Source organism: Coturnix japonica, unplaced genomic scaffold, assembly GCF_054131305.1.
Source record: "Coturnix japonica strain WE unplaced genomic scaffold, WE-NBRP24 Scf050, whole genome shotgun sequence".
NCBI classification, from domain to species: Eukaryota; Metazoa; Chordata; class Aves; order Galliformes; family Phasianidae; genus Coturnix; species Coturnix japonica.
In genome coordinates, this window is record NW_028188953.1 from 886946 (window position 1) to 905501 (window position 18556).

The following is an 18556-nucleotide window of genomic DNA, read 5'->3' on the forward strand; positions in this document are numbered from 1 at the left end:
TGGGGCATGAGGTGGCTGTTGTGGGGCAGGAGGTGGTACTTATGGGGCAGGAGGTGGCACATGTGGGTAGGAGTGGGCACTTGTGGGGCAGGAGGTGGCAGTTGTGGTGCGGGAGGTGGCACTTGTTGGGCGGGAGGTGGCACTTGTGGGGAAGGAGGTTGAACTTGTGGGGCAGGAAGTGGCACTTATCAGGCAGAATTCAGGAGAATTCTGACCCGAGTAGAGATTTAATACAGCTTTGGGCTCTGCTTTGTTTTACCTTTCATTACTTAGAATGTGTCCTTAACGACTGAGAGATTTTTTACAATAGTTTTGTCTTTCCTTTTTAGTAGCATATTTTGCTACTGATGCACTGGGAAGTTCATTAGTAGCTGCAATGCTGCCGCAACGTTCCTCCCTGCAGGGATTGATGGCCATGGGTGGAATCCTCTTGAGCTCCCCTTGTCCAGGCTGAGCAGTCACTTCTCTCAGGCTGTTGTCATAGAAGAGGTGTTCCGTCCCTTCACCATCATGGTAGCCCTCCATTGGACTCTTTTTAGTGTGTCCAGCTGTCTCTTGTACTGGGAGCCCAGACCCGGACACTGTTCTCCAGGTGCAGCCTCACCAGTGCCGAGTAGAGCAAAAGGAATGGTGCTGAGTAATGGTCCTTACCTGCTCCAAGAGAAGGAGCTAGGGCTGTGATGGGAGCACACTGCTTTATGGCTGACACGGAGATCTGCTAGGAAGAAGGCCTGGTGGGACTGAACACAGATGCAAGGTGGTCCAGCTTTTGTTTCACTGCAGACTCTGTGGGCAGCTGCATGGAGTTATGTACTCGATATAGTTGTGCCCCTGTGGCTTCTTTCTGATGTGCCTGGGAAGTCCCCTTAGAATAGAGTGCTGCCTGAGACAGAAGTCTGATGCAACATCACTTGTGTGGGTGGAGTTTTACTATCTCTGTGTTCACGTCTATTATGTGCTTTGTTTTGTTTCAATTAAACTCTCTGTGTGCATGGGCGCAAGTCTGCCTTTGCTAAATCCTTTTCTTGTGGCCTTAGGCAACAATCAAGGGGATCTCGAGCTTCAGCGCTGAGCAAGAAGCACAGCACTCAGGAAGGCCATGAAGGGCTCTGCTAAGTTGATCTCCCTCCACAGGTCAACTTTATTTCTTGTTTTTTTCCCCAGCACTGGGAATGGCTGCTCTGGTGGTTCGTTCCAGGGAAGCGCAGCTGCTTGCATTGCTCTGCTGCACAGCTGCCCTAAAAATAGTTGGGAAGTGGAAAGACAACTGCCTTTCCTATGTCCTGAAATACAGCTCCTCTGGTGGAGTGTGTCCTGGCAGCTTTGTGTGCATGGATGTAGTCCTGGGGCTGTTGAGAACTGGCTGTGCAGGGGACTGGAGGCGGCACAAGACCAGAGGGCACTTCTGATTCTTGTGCAAGCAGCCTGACTGGCTTCCATTTGTTTCTTGCAGGCACGGATGAAGAGATCATCATTGACATCTTGACCAAACTAAATGCTTCCCAACGTCAGCAAGTTCCGATCACCTAAAAGGTCTACAGAGATGTGTGAAGGCGGTTGTGTCACTGGGGTGAAAAGTGAAAAAGGACCCAATCTCCGTGAGAGAAAGGTCGGCGGAGAATTTCCTTGACCAAGGTTGTTTTGTTCTTGTTCAGTTCAGAGCAGTTGTTGATGCAAGGAGGGCTAGAGCCTAAAGAGAAGTGGGGAACAGCTCAGTTCTGTCTGTCCTGGAAGGCTGCACCTTCTGCCACCTCCTTCCTCCTCTCTTGGCTTTCTAGGATTTGATTGGTGACTTGACGTTGCTGAGTGGGAATTTTGAGAGGGTGATGGTGGGGATGATGACTCCCACCGCCATGTCTGATGTGCACAAAGTGAGGAGGGCTGTGAAGGTTTGCAAATCTTCCTTTTGTAATTGCTGAAGTTCTGGCCAAGTGAGCCAAGGCGAGGGGAGAAGGGGTTGAATCTTCTTGTGGGTGCAGCTCTGTGCTCAGCGGTGAGGAGCTCCAGGCTGGCTTTTTCTCACCCGATGTGTCTCATGGCCTGCTCCTCAAACCCATCTTGTGCAGGGAAGGGATTCTGACTCTGGGTGTGCATGAATGCCAGGGGCTCTTTTCTCAGTGTCCCAGTAAAGTGGGTTGCTGCTCATTTCAGAAGGAAGCCCAAAGCACATTTGAGATGCGTCACTGTGTTTGTGAGCTAGTATTCCCTTTGAAGGACTCCAATAGCCATCTCCAGCAGCTGTTTCTGAGTGGGGAATTCTCAAGGGTTGCTTCCAGTAGATGCTGTGCTGAGCTGTGTCTTGTGTCCTTGAACCTTTGCAGGGTAACAGAGATGAGGGAATGTATGTGGATGATGCCCTTGCTCAGCAGGATGCTGTGGTGTGTAGGAACGTGCTTCCTTGCAAGAGCAATGTGTTCTTGTGCATGTGATGTGTGGTGAAGAGAAGCCAACCTGTGAAATAGGAATAAATGGGTTCTGCTCTTGTTTGCGAGTCTCTAATGAGACGTCTCTAGGCAGGCAAGTTACTTGGCAGGGGCAATGACATTTCAGCTGTGAGCTGCCATGCCTGGAAGGTGCTTGTTGGAAAATATCCATGATCTGGACACGTACAGGCCAGCAGTTCTCTACCACCAATGAATTATAGACCTTGTGTATACCCAGGCTTCTCCACGAGCCTTACTTTCCCATCCATAATGTCTATAAGTGCCTGTACGAAGCGGGGGAGAGGAAGTGGGGAATAGATGAGGTACAATTTATGTCCGTCCTCTGTACATGGAACAGGCATCACCTGCTCAGAGGTAGGACCCCTCCACAGCGTCCTGGGTTTTTCTTCCCTTCCTTATTTGTGTGTGATGCTTTTATAGGAGCTTCATAGGTGTTGAGTAAGTGCAAGCGCTTCTGGGTCAGCAGGTGTCTTAGCGAGAGCCCCATTGCATCCATTCCCTTTGGTCTGTTTCATTCCCTTCTGAGACTGGAAGGGACTTCAGAAACCTAAGTACAATTTGCTGCTGCTCTAGCGTGGAAAGCAGAGATTGAGGAGTGTGCCCACCATTGGGGCAGGGGGGAGAGGAGCTGAGAAATTCATCTGCCAGCATGAAGTAGAAGATCTTGAAAATGGTAACAGCTGTGGTAGGCCAATTAGCAGGACTGTTAGCAATGGAAATGGATTATTTTATTGGGACGGTCCTGATATATCTGGCAGTGCTGCAGGAACAATAGAATGTTCTTGCAGCATGTGAGGAGCTTGTTCTTGCCAAATGGCCCTTTGGATCTCTCTGACTCTCCACCGTGGACTCTTCCTCCTAGTTTTTGATGTGTACAGAGGCATTTCTATCAAGGACATAACAGACAGCATTAAATCTGGGAGGTCTGGAGACCTGGAAGATGCTTTGCTGGTTACGGGTCAGTGCTCTGCTGTTAAACCTTGTCTGCAGAGTAATGAAATGATGAGAGGTGCTGTGTGTCCCCTTGAGTGGCTGTTACAGGTTTCAGGGGGCAGACATGGTTTGTCTTTATGTGCACAAAGCCGGGCTGGGTGGGACTTGGAGCACCCTGGTGTAGATGGAGGTGTCCCTGCCTACTGCAGGGGGGTTGGAACCGTGTGATCTTCCAGATCTCTTCCAACCCAAACATTGCTTTCTCTATCTTTGTTGCCATCCTTTGCTTTTCATTCTCTTTTTGCCTCCGTGTTTCATTATTTTCCCTTCAACCTTTGTTCCAGGAATGTCTTTATGGCCAAGCCAGGAGCTGTCACAGGTACAGGAAATGCTGCTGGCCATCCTGTAAGCTGGCAGATGATCACCAGCAGGTCTTTAAGTCACTCAGCCCCAGGCAACTCACTTACATCTACCTGATGGTGCTGGAAGGGCTGCACTGCCCACGGCCGCCTCCCTTTGCTGTTTGCTCCCTTCATTCCTTACTTCAGCACGTGGCAGACCTCAGTAATGCAAATGACTGATAAAGCATCAGCGTTTTCTCACTTTGCAGACCCCCATAGGGTGCCAACAATCCCCAAAGAGCTCCTCAGAAGCCCCAAAGAGCCCCATAGGGACCACATATCACCCCATATCATCCAATAGAGCCTCATGCAGACTCCAAAGAGACTTACAGGGACTCCAGAGAGCCCCTCAGGGACCCCAGTGAGCTCCGTAGAGCACAATATTACCCCAAAGAGCCCCTTAGGGACCCATGAAGATTTCTTGTGACCCCATAGAGCCCCATAGAGCCCCGACTGACCCCACAGGGACCCCATTTTGCCCCTTAGTAGCCCCATAATGACCCATAGGGTTCCCATATCACCCCATAGAGACTTTTAGGGATCCCAAAGAGACCCTTAGAGAACCCATATCAACCCAAAGAGGCCCATTGGGACCCCATATCACCACACAGAGCCGCACTAGGGACCTGATAGAGATTGATAAGGACACCATAGAGATGCATAGGGATCGCAGAGATCCCCAGTGACCACACAGAACCCCTCAGTAATGCAAATGACTGATAAAGCATCAGCGTTTTCCTATGCGCTGATGTTAGAAAGGCTTCAGGGAGCGGCAGCGCATTCCTGTGTGTAGCGGTGAGGAAAAAGGAGTAACAAGAAGGTCTACGTAAGGTTTTTAATTAATTTATTAATGACTTATCCTAACACTAACATCTAACATTGTAATGGGCAAAAGCCCGACTGGATGAAGGGAAATGGAAACAGAAGACAGCCAGATGTTGGTTACTCTCCCTTTTCCCTCCCCGCAACCTTCCAGACTGTGCTGTCTTATTCCACAATGAGGGGGGTTGTGTAGAGGGAATGCCGGATCCCAAAAGTGGAGGCAGGCGCCTGGGGCTTGATCAGCGTCACCTGGAAGGGCAGAAAGGAAAGGCAGATCAGCAAGGGCCCTTCTTTGCTGCCCTCGCTCCCTGCAAGGGAGATGTGGGGAAGGCCCAGGGGAGGGGGAAGAGGCGTGAAGGCTGTGCTTGTGAAGCAGAGGGGAAGAGCTGAGCAGCTGCCTTACCTGGCCTACGTTGTAGTCTGCCGGCCCGGGCTTCACTGCTTTGCCCTCTCCATGTTTTGGTCGGGCTGCCATGGTGTATGCGGGCGCCCTTTTCTTGTACACATCCACGGCCACTCTGGGGAGCGCCGCAGGACCTGGAGTCTGCAAGAGAGTCATGGCCACACGGGGCTGGGGTCACATTCAAGGCTCTCTCTTTCCCTGGAAGGCTGCATTTAGCAAAGCTGCAGCAGGGCTGGAAGCCCCTGTGGCACAGGGAGAGGAGCCTGGTTTTGGACGCTAACATGGAAGAGAGGAGCAGCAGAGCTCACCTTGGCAAGGTCCTCGTCAAAGCGACCACGCTGGCTCCTTCCCCTGATGGAGTAGCAGGGGCTGGCCGATGTGTAGGCTGTGTTGGGCCCCATCAGCCTGGGCAGTGTGTAAGTGCCAGGACCTGCAGGAGGAGCAGCAGAGAGTGTGTGCGTGAGGGGATGGAGGAGATGGAAGCAGCAGCGAGGGGCAGCCTGCACAGCCCGCTGGTGGGAGCAGGAGGGACGTGTTGCCCCTCTGAGCAGCAGCCCGTCCCTGGAGGATGCTCAGGCTGAAGGGTCTGCCTTTGCCAGGGTCACGTACCTGGAGGGCGGTCTGTGCGGAGGGGCTCCCGCCGGAAGGCCATGGACTGCACCGGTGGGCACTTGAAGACGTGCCTGTTGGCTGCTTCGGTGCGGTAGTCACCTGGGGCGGAGGAGAAGAGGAAGAAAGCTGTGAAGGGCTGGTCTCCTTCTGCAGCCAGAAAGAGTCCTCTGAAGAGCTGCACAATTGCTGGGGGACACAGGCAGCACGCGGGGACACTGCAGCACGCGGGGACACTGCAGCAGTGGTACTCACTCGGTCCGGGGGTGACGGTGGTCTTGGTGGTGGGTCGTCCTTGGAGGTGGGCGCCTGGAACCACGTACTTGCCATTCCTGGTGATGGCCGGCTCCACAAAGTAGCAGGGACCTGGCCCGCAGCTCCCTGCCGCAGGCCGTTTGGTCCCTCTAAAGGTGTACGCGGGGGCACGGTTTTTGGTGGGGCTGTGGCCCACGTAACCTAGGAGGAAAAGCAGAAAAGAGCACACCCCTGTGCAGCTGCATATTTCCAGCTCCTTTGGCCCCTTGGGTCACAAGGAGCATCACCAGCAGCATTGGCCTTCCTCGGCCAGGCCTGGCTTGCAGCTGTGCCAGAGAGCCAGGAGGCTCTGCCAGAACGGGGCAAGGCTGGGGAGCTGCTCTGCCCCGTGATGTCCCCAATGCGCCTCACGCCCTGGGGATGGTCGCTGTACCTGTTGTCCCCGGGATGGAGTATTTGGGCCCGGGGCTGGGGAACTGGGCCGAGATGAGGCCACGTGGCCGATGGGGTCTCCAGGTCCCCACCCAGGCTCCGTCCATGTTGATAGGCATGTGCTCCAAACCTAAAGGCAAGAGCAGAGCAGTTACTGACGGGAGTTCCTGAGCCGGAAGGGCTGGCAGCAATTTCTCCTGCTCACTGCCAGTCCTGCCAGTCTCGTGCTACATGCCCCTCACACACACCAGAGCCAAGCTGGGCTCTGCAGCCTGAAGTGTGCAGGAGCTCTCCCTCACCTCTCTGAGCCTTGGAGGACGAGCGCGATGAGGCTGAGCTGGTCTGCTGCTGGGGCTGCTCTCAGGCACAGGGCACGGCGAGCGGCTGCGGGCTGCACAGCTCACAAATGATGCTCCTGGAGCCAGTGGCCGGCTGTCCTTGGGGAGGGCCCGGCGACGTCATGGCCGCGCATTGTGACAGCACACAGGCTCCGGATGATTCCATCCGTGCTGTGACATCTCCTGGCTGGCCTGCAGCCCTCCACGCCTTCTCGGCCTTGCACCCCAAGCAGGAAGAAGTGGTAGCTCTCGCAGCCGACACCTGCAGCTCCTAGTATGAGCCATGTGCCGCCCAGAGCTCTTGGGGCTTCATCAGCATCACCTGCAAGAGAGAGAATCCCAATGGGGAAATGGACTGAAAGTCCCGTCCAACCCTGGAAAAGTGTGGAAACTGTGCTTTGGAAACCCCATGGCACTGCCATGAGCAGCCAGCAGCCCTGCTGCATGCCTGGAGGGCACTGCTTGTGTTCCCCAACCCCCCGGCCCCATGCTCAAGTTGTGTCTGTTGACCTCCACTGGCTGTATTTGACAGAGCTGCAGAGCACATTGCAATGGCTGCTCTGGGATCAGGTGGCCTTCTGCGGAAGGATCTCCAGCTCCCATCCTTGGCTCCATTGATGCTGATGTGCTGGATGTAGGGATGTCCCTGGTGGCTGGCTTCTGTCACAGCGGGCACTTCCTGACAGTGACCCCTCAGATCCAGGGGTAGATCACACAGCAGAGCTTAGCCAGGTCCTGCTGGCTGTTCAGATTGGTACTTTCTCTCTTGTTTTGTTTCTTACTGATGGAGTTGTGTGTGTGAATGGGAAGTGCTGTGCAGTCAGGACCGGTCAGTTATGGTCATAGAGGATGCTCAAAGGGAGAGAGGAAATAAAGAGTGAAACTGAAGCCAGCACTTAGCGTCCTGATGTCTGTCTTCTGCAGCAGAGCCTGTGACAGTCACCAGCGTCCTGCAGGGAACTGCGGCAGGAGGCTGTTGCTGGGCACTGGGCAACAAAACAGTGTTGACCTTCATGGAGCCTGGGCTTTGGAACACAGGCACAGGAATAACCACTGCATGGGTGGAACCTTGTGTATTTCTAAAACATGCTCCTAACTGCCCTGTTCAAACTGTGATGCAGAACCAAGGTTGCATTCCCAGCACAGCCAGGCAGGCTGGCACCAGCCCCAAGGCATCAAGCCACAGCCTGAGAGGCCATCACCAGCCCCGGGGTCTAAATCCATGCCTGGCAGGGACCCCGGCCTGCAGGCTTTTGGCCTGGAAGGGCTTCCCCGGCCTGCAGGCATTGGAGCTGGCAGTGCCCCCCAGAGCAGACAGCTGGCTTTTAGCCTGGCAGGGCCCCCCTAACCGCATGACCAGCTTCAGGCCTGGCAAGGTCCCCCCCGACTGCCTGGCCGGCTTTTGGCCTCACAGGCCCAGCAGGTCAGGCAGCCATTTTGTTGCCTGGCACTGAGCCCCGGGCAGGCTGCATAGGAATCCCCAGGCCGGCCAGCCGGCTTTTGGCCTTCCAGTGTTTGCACAGAAAGCAGGAAACTCAGCCCACATTTCTCTTCTGGGCATCCCACGGGCTTCCTGTCAATGCAGGGTCACTTGTGCTGGTGCTGTCGTATCTCAGGGCCCATCCAAGTCTCTGGAAGCCTCTGGATCCCATGGGGCTGTTTCTGCCCTGCCTGCTGTGCTGCATTTGGGGGATGCTTCAGCCTAGAGAAGAGGAGGCTCAGGGGAGACATTACTGCTCTCTATAACTTCCTGAAGGGAGGTTGTAGTGAGCTGGGGGTTGGCCTACTCTCTCATGTAATCGATTATAGAACTAGAGGGAATGGTTTTATGCTGCTCCAGGTGAGATTCATGCTGAACATTAGGAAGTATTACTTCTTAGAAAGGGTAGTTAGGCATTGGAATGCACTGCCCAAGGAGGTGGTGGAGACACCGACCATGGGAGTGTTCAAGAAACGTCTGGATGTTGTGTTGATGAATATGATTTAGCCGGGAAGTATTGGGAATGGTTGGACTAGATGATCTTCTAGGTCTTTTCCAACCTTGATAATTCTGTGATTCTGTAATGATGGATGCACATACACCCTGGTGCATGTACTGGTGCAGAGGCCTCTGCTGGTGGGCACAGCTTCTTCTTGCTCACCCAGCACCTGGCTGAGCTTGAGGCACCAGCAGGGGTCTGCAGGGAGGGACAATATGGGGGTTATGGGGGTCTGGGGGGTGATGATGGGGCTCTGGGGGGAGGGACAACATGGGGGTCAATGGGGAGGTTATGGGGTGCCATGGGGTTATGGGGCTATATGAGGTCATGATGGGGTCTGTGGGGTGGTTGTGGGGCTCTGTGGGGAGGCACAACATGAGTGTCCATGGGGGGGCTCTGTGGGGTGATGATGGGAACCTACGGTCTGTGGGGCTCCATGGGGCAATGATGGGACTCTATGGGTTATGGGGCTCCATGGGGTGCTGATGGGCACCTATGGTCTATGGGGTGATGATGGGGTACTGACGGGGCTCTATGGTCTCTGGGTCTCTATGTGTTGCTGACGGGCTCTACGGTGCCCCATTTCCCCGCACTCACCCAGTGCTGTCCAGCAGCATGTGGGGCAGCAGCAGCAGCGTTCCCATGTGGGGCAGCAGTGACGTTACTGATTGGGGCGCCGTAGTTGCGGTGGAAGAGGCTGGAGAGGCGCTTGTGCTGGCCCGCTTTGGCCTTGCCGTGTTGGCGCAGTCGGAGCAGCACCGAGGCGGCGCTGGGCCAGCGGTGCCGGATCTGGGCCAGGAGCTTGCGGAGGTTGTTGACCCACAGCCCTACCGGGAAGTGCAGCTTGGCAAAGCGGGGGCTGCCTTCCTTGCGCTCCTCTGCAAACATGGCGGCTGCAGCAGGGGGAGATGGGGGACATGGGGGCACCGGGTGGGATCACGTGGCACCCACAGCTCAGACACAGGGCCACAGTGCACCACACAGGGTCACGTGACCACCCCAACCTACCCCCATAGGGTCACATTACCATCCCAATTTACCCCATAGCGTCACATCACCTTCATCGCCCACACCATAGGGACCACATTACCCCCCCCAGCCCCACCTGTTACCCCCCCAGCCCCCTCCCATTTGGGAGGGCGAGAAGAAGGAGATGACTGTGCAGCCCCTTCCCAAAGCCTTTCCTGTGCCCTGGCTTGTGTCTCTGAACAGTGGGAGAGGGCTCCTAAGCTCTGTCCCTACGCTGGATCAACTCCAGATCTTCCTCCAGCCAGCCCATAACCCTTCCACGCCTCATTTTTCTTTCACTTGCCGGGAGTCTGGATTCCCACCTTCGGCTCCTTTGACATCATCTCCAAAGAAATCAGGACAGCAAACGGGATCGTGACTCGGCAGTGGCCGATGTTTCACCTGGCCAGCAACCTCATAGCTATGCACCACCTCAAGTCCCGCAGGGAGTCCTTGCCAGGTTGGAGGGGGAATTAAAGGGGTTTGCTTTGCTTTGTCATTCTCTGGGCAGAGAAGGGAAAAGAGTTGAAGGCCACCCAGTCCATGTCCTTGACCAAGACCATGCCAGAATGCCTGACTGCCTCTTTTCCCATTAACTCCACGTCCCACTAGAAACCCCCTTCCCTGAGAGGCTTCCTGGCCTGTTTTCATGGTACCCACGTTTCCGCAGTTTTGCTGTTGACAAAATGAATTTCTCTTTTCTTGCACTGCACCCAGAGTTCATTCCTTCTGATATCTTTTCCTATAGAGCCTGTTTCTCAAATAAAGGCTTGCTTATTTCTAATTGCAAAGCAAATGACTGCCTGCTAGTCAGAGCAGGATGGTGCCTGCTGTCTGGTAAACCTTATGCAGAAACACTGGAGCTTTTGCATCATGTGCTCCCAACCTCGTCCCCTGCCTGAGACGGGCCATAGGGCACCCACATCCTCTGGGCAGCCTGGGCCAGGGCCTCACTACCTCTGGGGGAGGAATTTCCTCTACCCATCTACCTCCATTTCCACTCTTGGAGTTTAAAGCCATTCCCACTCGTATGATCGCTGTCTGCCAATGCCAAGTGACATGCAAGGTCTGGTAGTGGGTCAGGTAATGACAAAACAACAGTACACGGACAACTGTAGTATAACTATCAATTTATTGGTAGTGTGGGGCCTGGAAAACTCTGGTTGATGACAGCAGTGGTTCTGTGGATGTCAGATGGTGCCCCAAACCAACCCACTGGGGGTGCTCCCACCTCCTGATGGATGGTGGAGAGGAGCAGGAGGGCAGAGGTGGTGCTGGGGAAGGGCTGGGGGCTGCTGGGCCTGGTCTGTTTCCCCCTGGCAGTGGTTTTCCAGGTGTCTGATGCCCCTAAGCTGACACGGTGGGAGGGGGGGGCCGCTTCTACCTAATAAAGGATGGTGGAGGGGGGGGGGAGGGTGGTGACGGTGCCTGGGGGGGTGGGGGGCTGCTGGGCTGGTTGTGCTTCCCCCAGGCAGTGGTTGTCTGTCTCTTGGACTGTTTCCCCACCTCTGCACTCTGCGTCCCCTGATGGATGCTGGAGGGGAGGAAGAGGGCAGAATTGGTGCTGGGGGCTGGGGGCTGCCGGGCCTCTCATGCTTCCCCAAGGCAGCAGTTGTCCGGGTGCTGGGTGATGCTCCGGAGCTGAGGGGACCGCTCCCGCCCCCTGAAGGATGGCGGTGGGGGTGGGGGGGGGCGGCGATGATGCCCGGTGGGGCCGGGGGCTGATGGGCCAGTCGCTCATCTGCCGGTCAGACGTTGTTTCAGTGCTGGCCGATGACCGCAAGCCTCCACCCCGGGTGGGTTCTTTCTGTCCCCCGAAGGATGGTGGTGGGGGACGGGGGGGCGGCGTTGATGCCCGTCGGGACCGGGGGCTGCTGGGCTTGTCAGACATCCAGTCCAGGTAGGAAGCTTGGCAGTGACCTGTAGACGATGGTATTGTCCTGGGTTTGTTGAGCCCATTTTTTAGCTTCCCAGCGGCGCCTGCAAAGAGAGGAACGTGCTTAGGGCACAGGAGAGCCCCTGCTCTGCTTTCTCACAGCGCATGGCAAAGAGCCACCCTCAGCTCCCAGCCTGTCTCTGGCCCAGCAGTAAGGATGGGCTGAAGCCAATGACAACATCTAACTGCGTCAATCACAGACCGTGTGAGCCAACAATTAACTGGTCTCTTTACGCTGCTTTAACTAGAAACGCCTCCTGGCCCACAGCAGCCCTACAGTAAAGAGTTGGGCAGGATGGGGATGGGGGTCAACAACTCACTTTCTGTTCCTGTACCAGTAAATAAGAAGCCAGCACAGAAGCATCCCCAGCAACAGGGAACCCAAGGAAGCTCCAGCAACTATCAGGTAGAACTTCCAACCAACTTTAACTTGCTCGGCGTTTGCACGTCCTGCACCAGGCACACCTGGAGGAACAACATGGTCATTGCTGTGTCTTGTACTCTATTGGAAATCTCAAGGAGGTCTGACATTGCTACACAATTCTTTTCCATTTTGTTGGCCTCCTGGAACAAGTGAAAATCCTCAGGCTGCAATGCTTCCCTGCTTCCAGGGGAAGCAAAGGGAACTCCCAAAGGCACCGCGCATCGTGGTGCTCTGGAGCCTCTATTTTGCCTCTCAGCTTTGGGTACGCTCTGGCTCTGCCAGATTTGCTCCTTCTTCTCCATCATGCTCTAACATTTCTTTTGCACTCGCCTACCCTTGCCTTGTGAGGCTGGGTAGTGCTGCCGCAGGCCGGCACACCGTGACCCTTTGGGACACGTCGTCTGACTAAACAAAACTCATTAGAGCAGAAGGAGAGTGTGTGCATCTGTTTAATCAGTTGCTGCTAAGAGTGACGTGGACAAGAACCACGGTCGTGTTGTGCAGGGAGTGCTGCCCTGAGCTCTCCCCCCCTACTCAGACCCCACTCCTCGGGGGCAGAGTCAGGGCCCCACAGCAGCACCTGAACCTGTTTCTCCCCTTTTCCTTCCCCCCGGCATGGGCACAACTTGCACGCTCCTAGTTTTCAGGATGTTTCTCCTGCTTATGAACTCCTGCCAGATCGCTGCTTACCTGGAGTCCTCAGAAAACGATAGACCCCGTTGTGGTGGGCTTCCATGGGATTTGACAGCGCTGTGAAGAATGAGAGAAAGGCAAAGTCTGGGCATGGCGCAGGCACAGAGGAGGCAGAAGGACAAGGAGGCTCCCTCTATGCCATTGCGCCATCTGTGAGTCAGTGCATCTCTCTGGACCTCAGTTTGCAGGATGGACCCCGCTCCGGGCTGCTGGTGTGTCTGGAGCCTCAAGGGAGGCACAGCAAGCTCAGAATGCAGGGATTGTGTGAGGGAGGTACGCTGAAGGGTCCTATTCCCTCCCATCTCTTCTGAATGTGGCTTTGGTGGCCTTGTTCCCAAAAGGACAAAGTTCCTAAGTCCCTGGGACTCTGGAAGCCTCTGGATCCCATGGGGCTGTTTCTGCCCTGCCTGCTGTGCTGCATTTGGGAGGGCGAGAAGAAGGAGATGACTGTGCAGCCCCTTCCCAAAGCCTTTCCTGTGCCCTGGCTTGTGTCTCTGAACAGTGGGAGAGGGCTCCTAAGCTCTGTCCCTACGCTGGATCAACTCCAGCTCTTCCTCCAGCCAGCCCGTAACCCTTCCACGCCTCATTTTTCTTTCACTTGCAGGGAGTCTGGATTCCCACCTTTGGCTCCTTTGACATCATCTCCAAAGAAATCAGGATTGGAAATGTGATCGTGACTCGGCAGTGGCCGATGTTTCACCTGGCCAGCAACCTCATAGCTATGCACCACCTCAAGTCCCGCAGGGAGTCCTTGCCAGGTTGGTGGGGGGATTAAAGCTCGTATGCCTTTATGGATGGTGCAAACAGGGCCACCACCTCCCTTCTCAGAAGCAGACCTCCCCCTCGGAGGAGCCTGTCCAAACGTGGGGCCGTTCTGGTTGATGTCCCTTAGTAGCAGTTCTAGGGAAGCAGCTGTGGAACAGCAACCGTATCATCAACTCTGTCTGTGGCATTTTTCAGCCCACAGGAAGGTGGAGCCCCTGAAGTACAGCCAGGTGGCTGCAGCTGCCAAGGGTTGAAATGTAAAGCCTCGCCAGGTCAGAAGCTGTTGTGAGCTTAGATGTGGGTAGCTGCCTCTATCTAGGGCTGCATGAAGGGGTGTGTGTGCTGGAGGAGAGAAGGAAGGACGCTGCAGATGTGTGCTGGCTGCAGAAATGGCACTCCGCTGTAGCAGCAGGAAGGCAAATGGCAGAAAGTACGCTTGAGGAGCAGAAGTTTGTGGTTGGCTGTGCTCAGATCTTCCTCCCAAGAGATGCTCTTCACGTCTTTCTTGTTTCCTTTCTGCCAGAAGCTGAAGCAAACAGGCTTGCAGTGAAGCGTGGCCTTGCAGGAAGGCAGGGCACTGGTGTGGAGTGTGGCCCAGCTGTGAAGAGAGCTGCAGACACACAGCAGGCATCTGGGTTCTGGGTCCTGTCTTTCTAGTTAGGCTTGCTGTCTGTCCTTTCCTGGGACTGTTGTCATTGCATGTTGCTTGAGGTCTTGCAGTTGGAGGGGTTGACAGTGACCTTTCCTGTCCAGGACTGGAAATGCAAACCCACAGTTCACCCAAGAGCCTATGATCCATTGCAGTCAACACTGGAGATGAGATGTCCTTGTATCGTGGCCCAGCTGGGGGGTTGGTCTCGATGATCTCTGGATGTCCCTTCCAGCCCATCTGATTCTGTGATTCTGTGCCAGTTTGCAGCCTGAAGGTAGTGCTGGACTCGTTAAATCTTGCAGCTTCCCCTTTCTTGGTTCTAACAGGGAGAGGTGCTGAGCCAAATGGCAAGATCTACGTGAAAGCTGCTCTCCAGGCTGGAGGGCTTCCTGGAACAGCAGGTCCCAGGACAGGGGGACGACCTTACCCCACAGTTGACAACCACTCCTTCTGCAGGACCGTGGCTGCAAGAAAGCACAAGGGAGTGGAGGAAGAGGAGCAAAAAGCAGAGCTGTGGCCTGCCAAGAAACACTCGAAGGTGGAGTGCAGTGTGGCAAAGGTCCAGAGCCCACATCAGAGCAGAGGCAGTGTGCCAGCTCCAGCAGCACATCCTGGGCCTGCCCCAGTGCCGACTGAGCGGTCCTGGGCCTCAAAGCCAAGAGGTAAGAAGATGCTGTCGTAGCAGCCGTGGTGAGGCACTTCCTTTATCAAGCGCATGGAGTATGCTTAGGGTTTGCTTTGCTTTTTCCTTCTCTGGACAGAGAAGAGAAAAGAGTTGAAGGCTACCCAGTCCATGTCCTTGACCAGGACCATGCCAGAATGCCTGGCCCCCTCTTTTCCAATTAACTCCACGTCCCACTAGAAACCCCCTTCCCTGAGAGGCTTCCTGGCCTGTTTTCATGGTACCCATGTTTCCGCAGTTTTGCTGTTGACAAAATGAATTTCTCTTTCCTTGCTCTACAGCCAGATGATGATGACAACAGAAAGAGAGGAGAGAGGAAATGAAGAAGGCTTCTCTGAGAGCTGCCGCTGCCCATGCAGAGCTGAGTCCCTGGCGAGCACAGACGTGCTCTTTTTGTTCTCAGGGTCCCTGTCTGTCAGACACGAAGGGGCTTGTAGAATGCTGAGGGAAGCGGTGTCCTCTTGATTCTTGCTTTGTTTCTTTCCAGTCCTCTACAATGAAGATGGAGAAGCTGCAATGGACAGACTGAGTGGAGGAGCGTCAGAAGGCAGCGGCTTCGTGGCAGCAGCCCAGCTTGGCGCTCCAAGTCTGGTTGCAGCTCATCAATAAACAAGTGGAGTTTGTATTCACCCAGAAAGCAGAAGCCCTGAGCACCGCAGAGGCAGCACAGGGCCAACGCAGAGTGGCCCGCAGCCCCCACTCCCTTCGCCCCGGCCCCCTCTCCGGTCCCCCCCCAAACACCCACCCAACTCAGCCCCGCAGCTCCTCCCTCCCCCCAACCAGCCTCGAGGTGGGCAGAAAGTTATCAACATCTCTTCAGTGAATGATCAGTCCCTAATTAAAACCCTCTGGTAGACATCAGAGTTTAGGGGTTTTTAGGGTTTATTAGGGGTTTTTAGGGATTTTTAGGGGTTTTTAGGGGTTTTTAGGGGTTTCCGTGGATTTCCACTCTATACACGCAGGTGTATTCCGCGTTTCCCCAGTTGTTCCGCACATCCAGTTTGAACTTTCGATACGACTGAAGGGGCTTCTCCTGCCAATGCAAAGAGGAGAGGCTTCGTTATGGGCCGGAGGGGGACCAGTGCCACATAGTGCCCCACAGATCCCACGGTTCGCCCCATAGATATGGGTGAACCTAATACACAGTCAGTGATTTCCTGGAATTCAGATTCATATTCAATAGTTGTTTAGCATGCCTTGCAGGCAGCTGGCCTCCCCCCTTGCACTTGCCATACCTGAACGTGGAAGGCCTGGGAGATCTCTCCGTCCACGTTGTAAACAAATGACCCCAGGAGAGTTTCCTCTTCGTCCTCATCCACTCCCTCAAAGAGAAGAGATGATGGCGGTCACACTTAGGCAGGCCGTGCCATAAAGAACACACTGAGGCCAAAGGTGGGAGCCCTTCCAACCCTCCCTGTGCTCTGGCAGGATTGGAGCACAAAGGAGGGTGAACCTGAGTCAGGGCATGGGAGCAATTGCTCCCAGCTGCTCGGCCACAAAGAGCCGTAGAGGCTTTTGGAGACATGGAACCACCCGAGGGATTCGGTGCCCTCAGGCAGGATGCTCTGCAGCAGCCCACCACTGAAATTTGGGAGCTCCCAACAGTATGGGTCATATGGGGCTCTGTTGGGTGTCTACTGTGTGGCTCTATGGTGCTCTATGAGCTCTTGTGTGGCTCTATGAGGTCTTACAGGGCTCTATGTGGCAGTTATGGGGCTCTGTTGGGTGTCTGTAGGGCCCTTATGGGGCCCTGTTGGGTGTCTGTGGGGCACCATGAGGCTCTTTAGTTTTCTATGAGCTCTTGTGCAGCTCTATGGGGTCTTGCAGAACATTATAGGGCTCTATGGGGTGTCTGTGGGGGCTCTACAGGGCTCATTAGGGTGTCTGTGGGGGTCTATGGGGTCTTATGTTGCGGTTATGGTGTTGTGTTTGTTGTCTCTGGGGCTCTATATGGATTCAATGGGCTCTTATGGGGCTCTATGGCAAAGCTTTTTCCTCGGGGTCCTCCAGAAGCAGCAGCAAGCAGAGACTTACCAAGATGGCAAAGTCTCTGGGGGCACTGCTGACCTCCCCAGAGGGAGACACTGCCTTGGACACGTGCCACACAGTGAAAGCCGTGGGCCAGATGTTCTCTGGCAGCTGGATGACAGCATGGCCCTGAGATCCTTGGAAAGCCCAGCAGCTTCCAGCAGAAACATCGGGCTGAAAGGAGAAAGATGCGTCCATCAGTGGGGAGGCAAAGAGCCGCCAGAGCTGGATGCTGGGCAAGGAGCACAGACCTTGTCTTCTATGGGGCTGCCCGTCATGGAACGCTACTCAAGGGACGGGAGGGCAATATGCAGAGGTTTGGACAACAGCTCTGGAGTCAATTGCCTTTCTCTGCTTGCACAGAGCCGGCGGGGCAGCCCTCCCCAGCATCTGTCAGCCCAGCACCCTCCCAACGCTGGTGTCAGCGATGTGGGGAAGAGTGTGGGCTGAGCAGAGCAGCTGGGCCAAAGGAAATGGATGTGCAGCCAGAATGGGGTGAGGATGGGGGGGAAGGATGGAAGGGGAAGGACTGGGGGAAGAAAGGACTAAGGGGTGGAGGGGGAGCCCTTATGGGGCTCTGTGGGGTGTCTGTGGGGGGAGGGGGGCGAAAGCAAGGGGGGGAAGCCCACAGTCAGCACTTCTCCTGCCATACCTGCAAGATGGTTTCCGGGGACTTCGCGGAGGAAAAGAGGGGAGAAAGCCGGCCTTTCCCACCATAACTCTTGGTTGTCCTCTCCGCATCAACAGTGGCACCTGAAATAAAGATGGACAGACGTGCACTGGGATGGCCCAGAGATGAGCTGAAGGAGGGAATGCTCAATCCCCAAAGCTCTTGGCGGGGCTCTGGGGTGCAGAATCCCTCCTGCTGTGTATGGGAACTGCTGAGTCCCGGCCTGAAGCGCTGACTGGGGAAAGGAGCCGGTCAGCCCTGGGAGCAGAGGGGAAGGGTTTGTAAAGCCTCAGAGATGGGGGGATTAGATGGGAAGTGAGGAGGAAATTCTGGACCCCCAGTGGACAGTGAGGCCCTGCAATGTGCTGCCCAGAGGAGCCATGGAGGCGTTGGAGACCAGGTTGGATGAAGCCCTGAGCACCTTGATGCAAAGCCCTCGTAGAATGGCCTGGGTTGAAAAGGACCACAATGATCATCCAGTTCCAACCCCCTGCTGTGTGCAGGGTCGCCAACCAGCAGCCCAGGCAGCCCAGAGCCACATCCAGCCCGGCCTTGAATGCCTGCAGGGATGGGGCATCCACAGCTTCCTTGGGCAACCTGTTCCAGTGCGTCACCACCCTCTGGGGGAAAAACTTCCTCCTAAGATGCATCCTAAACCTCCCCCGTCTCAGTTTAAAACCATTCCCCCTTGTCCTATCACTGCTCACCCTCGTCATGGAGTTATCTGGATCAATCTATGTCCATAACAGGGGGCTAGTTGGCCTTTGGGCTCCCCGGCCCCCAATAATGGGAAGGGAAAGGGGTAGGAAGATGGGAGCTGGGCTAAGGAAACAAACAGAGCAGTGGCAACGATCTAAGGAGGAAGACTTACTTTACTAACTACGATGTCGGGATGCAAGATTACACAATATAATACAGTCTAATTGAACCTGAGGGCCTCTGGAACGTGTAGTTCTTCTCTGAGCTCCACAGGATGTGATGAGGTGGGAAACCCATAGCAAAAGGTACAAATCCATGACAGCTTGGCTGGGGAGGAGTTCCCAGCTCCAGCGCTGCCTTCCATGGTGTTGCTGTGAAAGGGT

General features: G+C 55.1%; 3 protein-coding genes and 1 long non-coding RNA gene across 16 annotated transcripts in view; 1 reads left to right on the plus strand and 3 right to left on the minus strand.

Moving 5' to 3' along the window:
- The window catches only part of LOC146752165 (uncharacterized), a 187561-nt gene extending 177982 nt beyond the window's left edge, over positions 1-9579 (minus strand). Inside the window, exons 1-2 of one of the 4 annotated variants that reach the window (XM_085532988.1) lie at positions 9214-9578; positions 6613-6959 (exon numbers count right to left, since the gene is read on the minus strand). In XM_085532988.1, the coding sequence (XP_085389114.1) occupies positions 6909-6959; positions 9214-9504 (342 nt within the window). In that variant the 5' untranslated portion in view covers positions 9505-9578 and the 3' untranslated portion in view covers positions 6613-6908. Of the gene's footprint in view, positions 1-6612; positions 6960-7212; positions 8815-9213 lie in introns of those variants that run through there. The other 3 variants (XM_085532983.1, XM_085532986.1, XM_085532987.1) reach the window with 3 other exon arrangements.
- The window catches only part of LOC146752183 (uncharacterized), a 22980-nt gene continuing 4424 nt past the window's right edge, over positions 1-18556 (plus strand). The window contains exons 1-4 of one of the 10 annotated variants that reach the window (XR_014940923.1): positions 4-1609; positions 13282-14368; positions 14551-14756; positions 15058-15637. This is a non-coding gene — a long non-coding RNA (uncharacterized LOC146752183). Of the gene's footprint in view, positions 1610-13281; positions 14757-15057; positions 15638-18556 lie in introns of those variants that run through there. The other 9 variants (XR_014940920.1, XR_014940924.1, XR_014940919.1 and 6 more) reach the window with 9 other exon arrangements.
- LOC146752184 (ciliary microtubule associated protein 1A-like) lies at positions 4764-6757 on the minus strand (the record flags this gene model as incomplete). Its single annotated transcript, XM_085533016.1, has 7 exons — positions 4764-4849; positions 5004-5144; positions 5312-5433; positions 5613-5714; positions 5868-6068; positions 6301-6421; positions 6599-6757. Coding segments are annotated over 7 exons (930 nt in total), but the record flags the coding sequence as incomplete, so codon positions are not given.
- On the minus strand, positions 15702-18190 carry LOC146752185 (SUN domain-containing protein 2-like). Its single transcript, XM_085532647.1, has 6 exons — positions 18182-18190; positions 17810-17922; positions 17457-17709; positions 16811-16978; positions 16012-16098; positions 15702-15809 (listed from the first exon to the last, which is right to left on the minus strand). Exons 1-6 carry the CDS (start codon positions 18188-18190, stop codon positions 15702-15704), a joined length of 738 nt encoding a protein of 245 aa, XP_085388773.1.

Excerpts from the sequence above, each read along its gene's own strand:
- LOC146752185 (XM_085532647.1), bottom strand. Across the intron at positions 17,710-17,809 it reads GGCCTCACTGTCCACTGGGG|TCAGCGCTTCAGGCCGGGAC; the intron begins GTCCAGAATTTC and ends TCCTTTCCCCAG. Across the intron at positions 16,099-16,810 it reads CCAGAGACTTTGCCATCTTG|GGAGTGGATGAGGACGAAGA; the intron begins GTAAGTCTCTGC and ends CTTCTCTTTGAG.